Source organism: Pogoniulus pusillus, chromosome 9, assembly GCF_015220805.1.
Source record: "Pogoniulus pusillus isolate bPogPus1 chromosome 9, bPogPus1.pri, whole genome shotgun sequence".
Classification (NCBI taxonomy): Eukaryota; Metazoa; Chordata; class Aves; order Piciformes; family Lybiidae; genus Pogoniulus; species Pogoniulus pusillus.
Window position 1 is genome coordinate 33,167,124 of NC_087272.1, and position 14,870 is coordinate 33,181,993.

At 45.2% G+C, this 14,870-nt stretch overlaps 1 protein-coding gene across 6 annotated transcripts in view; it reads left to right on the top strand.

Moving 5' to 3' along the window:
• The window catches only part of TBC1D1 (TBC1 domain family member 1), a 118,946-nt gene that overhangs the window by 52,003 nt on the left and 52,073 nt on the right, over positions 1–14,870 (top strand). For all 6 annotated transcript variants that reach the window (XM_064149128.1, XM_064149123.1, XM_064149125.1 and 3 more), the window contains one exon: positions 12,233–12,766. In XM_064149128.1, coding sequence (XP_064005198.1) covers positions 12,233–12,766 — 534 coding nt within the window. The remainder of the gene's footprint in view (positions 1–12,232; positions 12,767–14,870) is intronic.

Below are 14,870 nucleotides of genomic sequence, written 5' to 3' on the forward strand. Positions count from 1 at the left end.
ATAACTCAAAAAGTTCCTGGACAGGAGAAACCATTTGTTTGACATCCAAGAAGGACTAAAACTGGTGAACTAAGTAAGCAACTGCTTTTCTTAAGTGTGAAAGAAAACTCAAAACTGTATCAGCAACGTGATGCACCTCTCTTGAGGAGGAAATACCACCGCAAAATAAAGCACTCCAGCTTCAGTAGAACACCAAGTCCAATTATGTTCTATTTCTGAGCTTGTTTACAATGATCTATAAACAGATTCTGCAAATATTGTTGGGTTTTTTTTTCAGAGAGGAAATAAACCCTTTTTGTGCCTCTTAAAATTGCATGAAGTACTCTCCAGCTCACATGACCTTGCAAAAAGTGTAACCTTTTCCATCCTTCTAAGGAGTCATGAGGAAGATTTGCAAGCTGAGGTTTGTCTGTGATACTAAAAGGAATGTGATAACTGTAAAAGTGGCATACAGTGCTCCTGGCATCAGGCTGCATTGCTGAGCAGTCTCGGTGTATGTAGGAACCCCAGTCACCTTTTATGGCTTGTTATGGTAAACTGCAAGGGTATATGTTGGCTGTGTGCAGCTCCACTCTCGATTGTCCAGGTCAGCTCAGAGGACACTAGTGTCACTCATCTACTATGCTCCAAGTCTAAAAAAGAGCAGGATTTCACAGAATCACAGAATATCTTTGGTTGAAAGAGACCTTCAAGATTAGGAGGTGGTGGAGTCACCATCCCTGGAGGTGTTCAAGAAAAGCCTGGCTGAGGCACTTAGTGCCATGGTCTAGTTGACTGGCTAGGGCTGGGTGCTAGGTTGGCCTGGATGATCTTGGAGGTCTCTTCCAACCTGGTTGATTCTATGATGCTATTATCTAGTTCAACCTTCAGCCCAGCACTGTAAGGTCAACACTAAACCCTGTCCCTAAGCAGATGACTCTTTTCTGCCCCACATGGAGTATCCTTTCCGTTTTAGTGCACTCTTGTTCATCATTAGATTGGATATTAGGAAAAAAAACCTTCACAGAAATAGTTCTTAGGTATTGGAACAGGCTACCCACAAAAGTGGTGGGCTCACCATCCTTGGAGGTGGTGCTGAGGGACATGGTTTAGTGGCAGCAGCTTAGCAGTAGTGGTGGAGTTGTGAGCTCTAGGTGAGCAGTTGCACCTGATGATCTCAAAGGTCTCTTCCAACCTCACCAGTTCCATGATTCTATGATCAGTGTCTTACATATATCTCTGCAAAAACTGAACCTTGACCCCACCACCCTCACTTCTGTTCTCTGTGTAATGCCCGTTCACACCTCGTAAGCCAACTCCCCAGGCAGACAGGCATGAGGTCACTTTTCCTGCCATTGCTCTGTGGTAGCATTCTTCAGCCATCCAGCTTGCCCCCAGCAAGGCTGAAACAACCTCTCTATGTTGTGCTTTTGTAGATCTGATTTCATAGTCCTTCCCCAGCAGCACATCTGTGGTGTGGTTAGCCTGGCTGGCTGCTATCCTGGCTACCCCTCCCTGCCCTCTGATTGTGCTCTGACTTGTTCTCCTTTCTCAAAAGATACCCACAAGTTCATGGTTAAATGAGACCCTTTGTGCATTTTAGGTACTATAGAGGGAAATTAGCTACACCAGCACATGTGGATGGTAGAGCTGCTGAGAGCTGATAGTTGTTTTATGAGTTGTCAGGATCCAGCAGCAACGTTTTGGAGGATACATTGAGTCATGGTGACCTCTGTACTCTTTAAGTACTTAGAGACCTCTTGGTTAGAGTCTCACTTTGCTCTTCATGGGATACATTTGTCATGCACAGAGGAACTGCTGGGAGCTTGCAAAAAGACGATCATCATCCAGGGACTGGAGGAACTGAACTTTCTGCTTCTCCTGAATTAGATCTTGGCTTGAAAGTGGCTTTGTGGGAGGAATAAAAGTCAGCAAATAGCAAAGGGAGAAAGACAGTAATTGAAGTGCTCCATAGAACTGTTGGTTAGGAGCCTAAGGAAGAAATTTTGCAAAAGGAGAATTAATGACTAGAAAAAGTCAGTGAGGTGTAGGAGGCAGTCTTCAAGCAAGATAAGAGAAGAAAAAGCCCTATGAAGACATTTGAGATAAGACCTGTATGTAAAAGTTGGTTGGAAATTGTCTTTAAGATGTGTCTTACTCTTCTGCTTTGAATTTCTGCTAGTGCTAAGGACTAAAGAAATTCTGTCTCTTTTAACACTTCTTTTGCCTTTGTGAGAGACCCAAGACAGGTTCTGTGCTTGAAGTTTTCAGTCTGCTTCTTGGTTAAAATAGTGAGCAACACCTATCACAAAAGAGTCTCAGCTGAAGGCAGGCCCTTCTTTTTCTGGCAACTGGAAATTTCCTGTGGGGAAGAGGAGATTCTGGGGACTCCAATGTGGGGGCTACTTGGAACCCAGGTAGAGGTGACCCTCAGCATTTCATCTAAGTTTAAAGTCAGATCTAACTCAGAAGTTTGCCTTGCTTTGTGTAGGAAGCTGCACCAGCAGGAATCAGATCCAAATCACATTTTGTGTTTCTGAAAGCAGAAGTTGTGCAGTGCCTTGATTAAAATAGTAAAATCCCAGTGCAGTCTCTAAATTATAATGCTATGGCAGTAAAATGCTAAACTTCACATCCAGTGGAGTGGAGAAATGTGTTCCAAAAACATCAGCTCCCACTAGTCAGGGTTGAAGGAGTGGTAAGGATGGGAGGCATTGATCTGTTCCAGTCCTGCAGAGCTGTTCTGCTAACAGTGTGCTGAGATCAGACCAACTGCTGAAGCCAAAGATGTTGTGCAGCCTTTCAAAGATGAAACTAAATCCTTTGCTATGTCATCTTTTTTATTTATGTTGTGTATGTCTCAAAAACTCTTGTCCTGTTTTCTGTTCTATCTTTACAAAGTATTCCATGATTATGAGTACCTCATGGGTGACAAAAATACTGCTGTGTGTCCTGATGCAAATAGAGAGCTTCTCTTTCATTTAAACATCAGGACAAGCTTCTTCACTTTGAGGGTTCTGCTGGAGCACTGGAACAAGCTGCCCAGAGAGGTTGTGAAGTCTCCTCTGGGGACTTAAAAAGACCTGTGTGGATGCAGCCTGCCCTAGGTGATCCTGCTTTAGCAGGGAGAGTTGGACTAAGTAATCTCCAGAGGTCTCTTCCCACACTTAGCATTCTGTGACACTCCCAAGATAAATAGCTTTGGACCCTTTTTTTTTTCCTGTAGCAGCACACTCCAGTGAGATAGAGAAGGAAAGATGTTAATAGCAAACAGTGTGTTAGACTTCTGGATGTTTTATTGAGCTTGCTATGGTCACAAGAAGGGCAAGTAAAAACAACTGAGATGCCGTCTCATGCTGAAGCAGGCAGGCAAAACTAAATCAGAACACCTACTTGTTTAAAGAGCTTTGTGAAAGACTTCTAGTGGCTCTGTTATAGCTGTGGTGACATGGGACATTCTGAGGTTCAGCTCCAGATCTGACTAGAATGGTTCTCAGTCTCCAGGAATCTGTGGAGTCTTAAGGGGACACCTTCTCCCTCTACAACTACTTGAAAGGATGCTGTAGCAAGATGTTTGTCTCTGCTCCTTAGGAACAAGTGATAGGATAAAAGGAATTGGCCTGAAGTTGCACACGGGGTGGTTTAGATTTGCTGTGAGAAGGACTTCTTGACTGAATGGGTTCTCAAAGACCGGAGCAGGCTCCCCAGCGAGGGGGTGGAATCACCGGGAGGTGTTTAAAAGCTGCAGAGTGGTGGTGAGGGTCAGAGTTTAGCGCCAGACTTGGCAGAGTTAGATGATGGACTCAGTGATTTCCAAGGTCTTTTCCAACCAAAATGATTATATGATTGTTTCATGTAAGATCAGTTCCTGCCATCATATGTCTGTCTCTCAAACAAAGCCACCTGCTTCCTTGACATCATTAAACCTCCACTTGAGCCTTCACTGACCTGAAGTCTTTTAAAGATGCTGATAGGCATAAACTGGTAGGTTTATGGTGTAGATATAAACACTGTGTAGCATCTAAAATCAGGACTCATCCCACTTGTTTTTTTTTCCCTCTATTCCTGACCAGCTGATGTGTTGGCAGTTCTTCTTTGGCAGTATTGGTTTTCTACCTGCTGTGTGCTAAAGCAGCAGGGAATCCTTTTCCAGCCTCGCCTTGTTTGCCAGCAGGCAGCTGCTGCATTCAGCTATTGCTGGGCTTTTTTTTTTCTCCATTCAGTTTCTTCCTCTTTCTCAACTTCACTGACAGGCCAAAGGCATGGACATGTGTAACAACATCTTCCTTGTTTGTAAACTTGCAGGGTGACTTCTGGTTGCATGGGGATAAAATGTCACCAGAGTTTCTGTGAAGGGAAGGAGCTTCAGTGGTTTTTCTTCAGTGTTCTCAATAATGATTGTCATCTCCGGTGATTTGATGCCTGGTGTGGAAGCTGGAGCTGCTTATCTAGTGACAGGCTGAGGTGCATCAGGAAGGTCTCCATGTTGGGTTGTGCTTTGGAGTGCTCAAGAGTCAGGTCATGAAAATACACAATATTTCAGTTCCCTGATTTGTCTTTACAAAGTGACCATTCTCATCACAGCAGAAATCACAGTATCACAGTATCACCAAGGTTGGAAGAGACCTCACAGATCATCAAGTCCAACCCTTTACCACAATTCTCAAGGCCAGACCATGGCACCAAGTGCCACGTCCAATCCTGCCTTGAACAGCCCCAGGGACGGTGACTCCACCACCTCCCCGGGCAGCCCATTCCAGTGTCCAATGACTCTCTCAGGGAAGAACTTTCTCCTCACCTCCAGCCTAAATTTCCCCTGGTGCAGCCTGAGGCTGTGTCCTCTCCTCGTAGGGCTGTGCTCAAGGCCTCTCCCCAGCCTCGTCGCCCTTCTCTGGACACGCTCAAGCATCTCAATGTCCCTCCTAAACTGGGGGGCCCAGAACTGAACACAGTACTCAAGGTGTGGTCTAACCAGTGCAGAATACAGGGGCAGAATGACCTCCCTGCTCCTGCTGACCACACCATTCCTGATGCAGGCCAGGATGCCACTGGCTCTCTTGGCCACCTGGGCACACTGCTGGCTCATGTTCAGGCAGGTATCAATCAGCACCCCCAGATCCCTCTCTGTCTGGCTGCTCTCCAGCCACTCCGACCCTAGCCTGTATCTCTGCATGGGGTTGCTGTGGCCAAAGTGCAGCACCCTGCACTTGGAGCTATTGAACCCCATCCCATTGGACTCTGCCCATCTGTCCAGGCAGTCAAGGTCCCGCTGCAGAGGCCTTCTGCCTTCCAACTCAGTCACATCTGCCCCCAGCTTGGTGTCATCTGCAAACTTGCTGATGACTGACTCCATGCCCTCATCCAAATCATCTATGAAGATGTTAAAGAGGATGGGGCCCAGCACTGATATAAACAAAACAATAATAATAATAATAATAATAATAATAATAATAATATAATAAGTTAATAATAGTAATAATAATAAAATGGTCTGCTTATCATGAAATAAACCCAGTCACAACAGTCCACTCTTCTGGGTGCATCTTTTTTTTTTGTATCTAATTCAGACACTCGAAGTGCAAAAACTTTCCTAACACGTTCCAGTTGTGTTTTCTGTTCACCACTCCTGTTTGGCCCACAGTGAGTGGTGAGAAAGTAGTGTTCTGAGCTTGGTAAACTTTCCTTCTTGCTTACACAGTTGTCTATATTTAGTTTTGTGGCTTTGGGCAAATCATTTTAGGTCATCAGCAGTTGTTTTATTGTTTATTATTGGTTTGGGTTTTGTTTTTATTACAGAAATAATCTTTCTGCTAATTACATATTTATACTGAGAAACAAGTCAGAAGACATTTCAGAATAGCAATGTGCTAGAAAGGAGAATCTGTGTGTCAGGAAGAAGGCATACATCTGTGCAGCAGTCCTCCCACTCTATCTTAGCAGGTTCAAAGTAGATCTACGGGTCTCTGTAGGAGATGTTGATATTTAAGCCACCAGGCTAAGGTAGGGTGAGACCTCTGGACATTTATCTGCTTCAAAGCACAGTCACCTAGAGCAGGTTGCTGAGGGCCATGTCCAGGCAGTTTGCATATCTACAGGGCTGGGAGCCCTGCAACCCATGTGGCCACCCTTACCATTAAAAAAGAGCTTTTTATGGTCAGAAAGAACCCCACAACCTTTAAAAATCTCCAAGTGACATCAACTTAATTCACAGGCAATTTGCTCCTTGCTACTTTCTCATACAAATTGAAGAGCCATAAAAGCAATTAGTTAGTTGCTAGAGATTAACTGACAACCACAACTCACAACCACACCATGAGATGTGGTTACTGATGGCCTAGTGGTGTGCTGCTTCATCTGGAAAAAGTCCAGCTGTGCTTAATAAACATTTGCCAGGATGGAGCCTGCAGTGTTGATTTTAATAATTATTAATAATTATCACAGCTTAATTTTTAAATGATTTTTTTCATTTTAACTTATGTTTTACTTAATCTTCATGTACTCAGCACTCGAGTGTGTTTGTTGAGAGAGCTAGGATCAGAGGACACACAAGGGCATGTGGAGTCTTCATTTCTAACTGCTTGCATAAAAAAGTCTGGAATGGTACAGGTAGATGAGAAGACCACAGATCTTGGTCAGGCCAAGAACAGTTTCAGGGAAATTGATGTTTGGGGTTCATAGAATCAACCAGGTTGGAAGAGACCTCCAAGATCATCCAGTCCAACCTAGCACCCAGCACTGTCCAGTCAACTAGACCATGGCACTAAGTGCCTCATCCAGGCTTTGCTTCAACACCTCCAGGGATGGTGACTCCACCACCTCCCTGGGCAGCCCATTCCAATGGCAAATCACTCTCTCTGGGAATAACTTCCTCCACAATGCAGCTTCAACAGCCTTGTACAATCCTGGACGCTCATGGAGAGGGTTAACCACCCATCAGTGAAGAGCACAGCTTGGTGCTCACACCATATCCAACCAGATGGTTGGCAGTAAAGTGTCCTGCCCCACTGGGAGCCTGTGCCCTGGAGGCTCAGGGCAATCCCAACCTCACGCCCCAAGAGTGGTTCTAAAGCAGGCTCGATCCTTATCTGTGCTAACTCTGCAGTTCACTTAATTTCACAGCAAAAAATCACAGAATCATAGAGGGTTTTCCTCATTTATCAAGCTGATAAGGGATTTGGAGAGCATGTCTTATGAGGAAAGACTGAGGGAGCTGGGATTGTTCAGTGTGAAGAAGAGGAGATTGAGAAGAGACCTTGTTTCACTCTACAGCTACCTGAAAGGAGGTTGGAATGAGGCTGATGGTGATCTCTTTTCCCAGGTAACTGTTCCACAAGGGGAAGTAGCCTCCAGCTGTACCAGAGGAGGCTTAGATTGGATCTTAGGAAAAGTTTCTTTCCTGAAAGAGTGGTCAGGCATTGGAACAAGCTGCCCAGGGAGGTGGTGGAGCCTCTGGAGATGTTTAAAAAATGAGTAGATGTGACACTTCAGGACATGGTCTAATGGTCATGGAGGTGTTGGGTAGAAGATTGGACTTGATGATCTTTGAGGTCTTTTCCAACCTTGACAATTCTGTGGTTGTCGCATCTTGCCTCTACCGATGAAAGCAAATTAATGTTTAACATGCTTAAGGGTGCCAGGAAAGTGAGGTGGTGATTTGCTGCTTCAGGAGCCTAATCAGAAGTAATAAAATGGTATCCACAGGCTGTGGGGGGGGTTTAGGTTAATAAGCAGGAAGTCAAAATGTACCTAGGTAAATGTAGCATGTCATCAGCTGTTACTGATAAGTGGCAGAAGTCAAACTTCATCGTGTGTGAAAATAAGTAAAGACTCCCCTTGGTTTTCATCCCCAGGTCTCCTCAAACAGGAATGGTGTTACCTACTGGGAAGTCATTCTGTGTTTAGTGTTTTTCTCTGACAACTGCCTGTGTGTGATGTCCAGCCACTGCTAGGTAGTGCTTTGGTTGATGACACTGGAATGGGCTTTGGACACTGGAATGGGCTGCCCGGGGAGGTGGTGGAGTCGCCGTCCCTGGAGCTGTTCAAGGCAAGGTTGGACGTGGCACTTGGTGCCATGGTCTAGCCTTGAGCTCTGTGGTAAAGGGTTGGACTTGATGATCTGTGAAGTCTCTTCCAACCCTGATGATACTGTGTGATACTGTGATACTGTCTGAGAACAAAGAGGAAGAAATCAGATTCAGTAACTGTTCGTTTATGATGGATCCATGATGAACTGTGTACAGTTCTGGAGCCCCCAACACAAGAAGGATATGGAACTGTTGGAGCAAGTCCAGAGGAGGCCCTGAAGATGTTCAGAGGGCTGCAGCAGCTCTGCTATGAGGACAGGCTGTGAGAGTTAGGGCTCTTCAGCCTGGAGAGAAGGCTTCGAGGAGACCTTCCAGTATCTGAAGGGGGCCTACAGGAGGGCTGGAGAGGGACTATTGACAAGGTCTTGTAATGATAGGATGAGGAGTAATGGCTTTAAACTGGCAGAGGGGAGATTTAAACTGGATATTAGGAAGTTCTTTACTGTGACGAGACACTGGCACAGGTTGCCCAGGGAGGTTGTGGCTGCTCCCTCCCTGGAGGTGTTCAAGACCAGGTTGGATGAGGCCTTGAGCAACCTGCTCTAGTGGGAGGTGTCCCTGCCTATGTCAGGGGGTTGGAACTGGATGATCTTCGAGGTCTCTTCCAACCTAAACCATTCTATGATTCTATGTCTTGTCTGGACTTCCTCTCAAACAGAGAGGAGCTGCTTCTAATGCCTGCACTGCTAGAAACTCTCCTTGAAGTTACTAGAATGGGTGCAGCTTATCCCTGGCTGAGACGGTGGCTCTCTTCACCTGTGTGAGAGATGATGTTCCTGCCTTCAGCAGAGTGTTTCCAGAAGATACCTCCTTCCTCTGCTGCTGCCTCTGCATCCTCAGCAGAAGCAGAGGTGGGATCTCAGGCTTGTGTGAAATTGCCTGTGGCTGATGTGTCCAGAGGTCCCCACAAGAGCAAAATGTGCTTACTAGGAAACGCTGAAGCTGTTGCCACCTGAAATATGGGTAGAATCATAGAATCATAGAATGATGGTTTGTGTTTAGCTGGCATGCTCAGATGTGGCTGAAAATTGGTTCTTTGATGAATTATAAGGTAAATAAAACTGAGGTGAACCTTGAGCTCACTGTGGAGCAGATGCATGTCACTTGAGGTAATGGATTCCTTATTTGAAGGCAATTAAAAGGTTAGGCATGAAGCTACCTGAGCCCAGGGCTTTCTGACCGGCTGGTGACAGAGCTGTGGACAAACTTCTGAAGTTATGAGCCTGCTTGCCTTACTTCTCCTCCATTGTCTTTGCTGATGACTCATGCCTTGTGATCAAGGCTGAAGTAATGCTTCCTGAGGCATCTTATTTATTTTGTAATGCTGTTATCTTAAATCCACTATTAATATGTCTATCTACCTACCCATCCATATCTATCTATTTGTGTTTCCTTATCTAGAAAAAAAAATCCTACTGACATCTTTATGAGCATCCAGAATACAGACATTCAGTTTTCACTCTTCACTCTTTCCTCCAAGTCCTTTCCTGTTTCCTGGGTTAGTTTATGAACAAGGGGACACAGTCTCAAGTTGTGCTGCTGGGGGAAGTATAGGCTGGATGTCAGGAGGAAGTTGTTGGCATAGAGAGTGATTGGCATTGGAATGGGCTGCCCAGGGAGGTGATGGAGTCACAGTCTCTGGAGGTGTTCAAGAAAAGCCTAGATGAGGCACTTAGTGCCATGGTCTAGTTGATTGGCTAGGGCTGGGTGCTAGGTTGGACTGGATGATCTTGGAGGTCTCTTCCAACCTCTTTGATTCTATGATTCTATGTACAGATTTTATTACCATTTCAGTACTAGATAAGCATAGAATTGTCAGCACACGACAGAGGCCATGCCTCCAAAGTATTCTGGATGAGGCCCTGGGTGAGGCACTTAGTGCCATGGTCTAGTTGATTGGCTAGGGCTGGGTGCTAGGTTGGACTTGATGATCTGTGAGGTCTCTTCCAACCCTGATGATACTGTGATACTGTGATGTTTAGGGATGCCTTTTCTCATAGGGGATATGGTTCTTCTGGTTGCTGTTTTAGTCTTTTTCTCCCAGGCCTCTTTCTGTACTACCCTCGAGCATCCAGAGAGGTGGTGGAGTCACCATCCCTGCAGGTGTTCAAGCAATGTGTGAACAACCTGGTTGATTCTGTGATTCTGATTCTAAATGCAGCATGGCGCTTTGGGATGTGGTGTAATGGGTTTGGTGAGGTTAGGTCAGTAGTTGGGCTTGATGATGTTAGAGTTCTTTTCCAACCAAAACAATTCTATGATGCTACCTCTGGAGACATTCAAAACCCACCTAGTCATGTTCCTGGGTGACCTTTCTTAGGTGACTCTGTCTTGGCAGGGGATTTGGATTTGATGATCACTAGAGTTTCCTTCCAACCCCTACTCTTCCCTGTGTGGTTCTGATTCTCCAGAAGTAAGCAATCTCCAACTGGTGCTTGTCAGGGGGACGTTTGTCAAGAAGCTGGCACACCTTGCATGGATTTTTTTCTCAGAGTAGTTTGGGGAAATTAAAAAGTTGGCAGAATTATCTGTTGTAATCAGAAGTGCTGGCCCCATGTTTGTCTTTGTGGCATCGATACAGGCTGCCTTAATCTGTGAGACCAGTCAAAGGAGTGGGATGGAACCAGACATGGGCCTCACAGCCACTGAAGAAAGCACATGTGTGCTCCTCCCTAATGACCTTAGCAGAAACTGTCACCATTTACTGTTACTTAAAATATTGCAGGTGGCAGATTGGGTTTTGGTTGTGATTAAACATCTGTGGGCTGTGGCAGACTTGCTCTCTCATGCAGTTGCTCAGCAAGCAACACTGGATGTGGAAGGAATGCTTACTTGAGAGTGTCATCTAGCCTGGTAAAATCAAAATGAATATCTGAAATAATGAATATATTTCTTTAAAAGCAACAGCAATTTACAGTTAAAACCCCTGCAATCACCAATCACCAGCCTGCCATAATGATGTAAGATGCTCTTATGAGGGCTTGCAAGAGACTCATTAATTTACATGTTGTGAATGGCTTGAGCAAGAGAAGGGAGTGAAGAATAGCAGAGATTAAATAACTTTCCCAATTAATTAGTCTGAGCCTTCTTTTCTGCTTTCCTAAGTGTTTTTGTCTTTCATTTTGAGTTTGAACACAACACGTTGTACTAGATCCTTGAGAAGTCTAACTGAAAGCACAGAGCTGAAGTACTTCTGACAGTGGTGATTCATAGATTCATTCACAGAATAGTTTGGGTTTGAAGTGACCTCCAAGATCATTTAGTTCCAAGCCCCTGCTATGTTCAGGGAGACCTTCCACTAGAGCAGGTTCGTCAAGGACTCATCCAACCTGGCCTTGAACACCTCCAGGGAGGGGGCATCCAAGACCTCCCTGGGCAACCTGTTTCAGTGTCTCACCACCTTCACTGTCAAGAATTTCTTCTTAATCTCTAGTCTAAGTCTCCCCTCCTCAAGCTTCAATCCATTTTCTCTCTGGACGAGGCCTTGGCTGGAAGACAAAGGAGCAATTCATCCAGGCAACGTTTAACATCTCTGATGTGTCCGTTGGACAAATAGAAGATGGCTTCAACTAGCCTGTCAGAAAACAAAGCCAAATTAGCCACCCCAGCAAGATAACAGCAGGGAGCACTCCTTACTGTTTCCCCTAGAAGGACCAGATGTTCATGTTGAGGTGCTGGAACATGTCCAGAGAAGGGCAACAAAGCTGGTGAGGGGCCTGAAGCACAAATCCTATGAGGAGAGGTTGAGGGAGCTGGGCCTGTTTAGCCTGGAGAAGAGGAGGCTCAGGGGTGATCTTATTACTGTCTACAACTACCTGAAGGGGCATTGTAGCCAGGTGGGGGGTGGCCTCTTCTGCCGGGCAACCAGCAATAGAACAAGGGGACACAGTCTCAAGTTGTGCCAGGGTAGGTATAGGCTGGATATTAGGAAGAAGTTCTTCACAGAGAGAGTGATTGGCATTGGAATGGGCTGCCCAGGGAGGTGGTGGAGGCACCGTCCCTGGGGGTGTTCAAGAAAAGCCTGGATGAGGCACTTGGTGCCATGGTCTAGTTGATTGGATAGGGCTGGGTGATAGGTTGGACTGGATGATCTTGGAGGTCTCTTCCAACCTGGTTGATTCTATGATTCTATGATTCTATGTTGTGTGTTTTGTTTTCCCCTCCTGTAGGTGCCTGAGATCATCAGCTCCATTCGGCAAGCCGGGAAAATTGCTCGGCAAGAAGAGTTCCAGAGCAACCTCTCAGATGTGGAAGACCCTTTTGCCAAGAAGTTTGAGGTGCTGTTCTGTGGACGGGTGACAGTAGCGCACAAAAACGCACCTCCAGCACTCATAGATGAATGCATTGAGAAATTCAACCGTGCAAACTGCACAAAGAAGCCAGATTCCAACTCGTCATCCCAACAGCAGGAAACTGCCAATAACTTTGGAGGCTTCTCTTTAAGCAACAAATTTCGGTCTGTCTTCCAGCCTTTGGTCAGTGAAGAGGAGGAGAAAAGGCCAATTAGGAAATCTTATTCTCAGCCTGGGCTTCGTTCCTTTGCTTTTAAGAAGGATTTGCAAGAGGCAAGCCAAAGGAGTAACAGCTTTGTCAAGTCTTTTGAAGAAGATGCCCTTTCACTGAACCTCAAAAGTCAGCTCGTCTATGGCCACAGTGTTGTGCAGCCAACAGACATTGCAGAGAACCGGACCATGTTGTTTACGGTAAAGTCAGACTTGCAGCTCTTGTTGACCCGTCCACATCTTGGAGTTTGGAGTGGCAGACGCCAAGGCAGATGTTCTGACAGATGGCAGTTACTTAATTAGTAACTTAACTGCCATAATCAAGCTTAACCTAAACTTGCCTGTTTCTCTCAAATGTGTTACCAGTCATTGTTAATTGTTCTATGTGGTAAAAATAAGTTCATGTGAAACAGTTTGAAACAGCACTGCCTGGAACAGTGAGCTTCTAAAGACAGCTTTTAAAAAGCAGTGAGCTTTTAAAAAGCAGCAGCAAGTTAGTGGGTAATTAACTAACTGCAAAATGGTACATACAATTAATTACACTAACTAGTAACAGCAGAAATAAATTTCTGGGTAAATGAGTTGCCTGCAACTAGAGCAGAAACCTGAACCACGACTGGTGAAGCAGACTTTTTATGCCTGGTGCTAAGTAGTACCCTTCATGAAGGTGTTTCTGCTGCCAACATGGGTGTGTAATGATGGAGTAGTATAGCAGCTTCCTAGGCTGCTTCACACTTGCCCCCACTTCTGTCCTGCTTTTGTGTGGCTAGGAATGCTTTTGCCTTGGTAGGCAAGCAGCAAAACTGCTTTTCAAGACCTGAGAAACAGGTGAGGAATGTATTATTTGCTCCTCTTCTAATCCTTATGGTAGAGAAGACACATGACGTGTTTTAGAGCTCTTGTGTCTTTTGAATGTAATGCAAAATGCAAGCCTGGAGCTGATACTGTGATCATTTGCTGTCATAAGGTCACCTTGGATCTATCAGCTGCTGTTGGGGCTGGGAGATTTTAAGGACAGAAACAGTGAAATGGGCACAGTTAGAGCAGACTTGTTGGACGGGGGGAGAGAAGTGCTGCTTTAAGGATTGCCAAAGTGTTACGTCTGTTTAAATAACAGACAGGAAGAAGTGTAGTTAGCTATAGCTGATTAAAACTTCTGTGTAGTCATGGTAGGCCAACAGCAGAGAGAGAAGTGGGAGAAGGTGGAGAGAAATTTTGTGCCTGATTAAAAAAAACATCCTGCATGTTTACCCTTCTTCCCTTGAGTACATTTCACACAGCAAATACAGATGCCCTTCATAGTAATGCCTAATTTTGAAACAAATCCTGACTCCGTTATTAATTCATGGCACAGATTTTTAGGGAGAGGGAGATTATAGATGGACTGCTTAGGCTCAGATCCTCTTACTCCAATGAATGTGTTTTAATTCATATTAAATAGAAGCAACATTTCTCACAGGCATGTGCAGCTTCAGCCTGAACACAGCATCTAACACCTTCTGACAGACTCACTTCCAAATTCTGAGGCTCTGTTGACCTTGTTTTCTGTCTTGCATTGCTTTTAGCCTGGGAAAATATTGGTTTGTTTCACAGTTGTATTCTTTTGCCTTTTTGCCAGTCTAAATCCAGCTGAATGCCAGGAAGTGAAGTAACTGTGGTTTGTGCCTCCAGTATCCACGAGGCAGCAGCTGGTGACAGAGCTTAGTCACTTGGTTAGCCATTCCCTGTGCTCAGCAGGTTCTGAGGAGCAGTAGCATGAAGTAGGGATGCAGCAGGCACAGGTTTTCTCTGCTCATCAGTTTCTGGGTGGCTATACATGAAACATTTAAATAACTTTATATCCAGAGGGGAAATGTTTGTTTGCATTTTCTGAGTTGAAATTCTTACCTGCATTTTCCCCAGGACTGCAGCAGAAGTTGGTTGGTGTAGGAGGAGGTTACCTGCTGGCTCTCCTCGCCTGGTTCAGTCCTGGTTTTGATATCTCTTCCTGAAGATCTGCTTTCTGAGCCAATTTCTTAGGATTTGAGAGGCTTTATTTAGGCTTTTCTCCTTTCTGTATTTCTGAAGGAGATGAGAAGATGTTTTTTCCCCATGTTCAGTTGGCTTTGAATGACCCCTTCAACTCTGGAACAAAGTGTGAAAGGAGCATATGGGGCTGAGCTAAAAAGGAGCCTCTCACTGCAGGAAGGGGAAGGCATCAGTGAGCAGGAGCAGGATGCTGAGTAGATGTTGGAAAGAACAACCCCATGAATGCATGAGATCATCCCAGGGGCCAATGCAAGGAGACCAACAAGGAGTTGGGAAA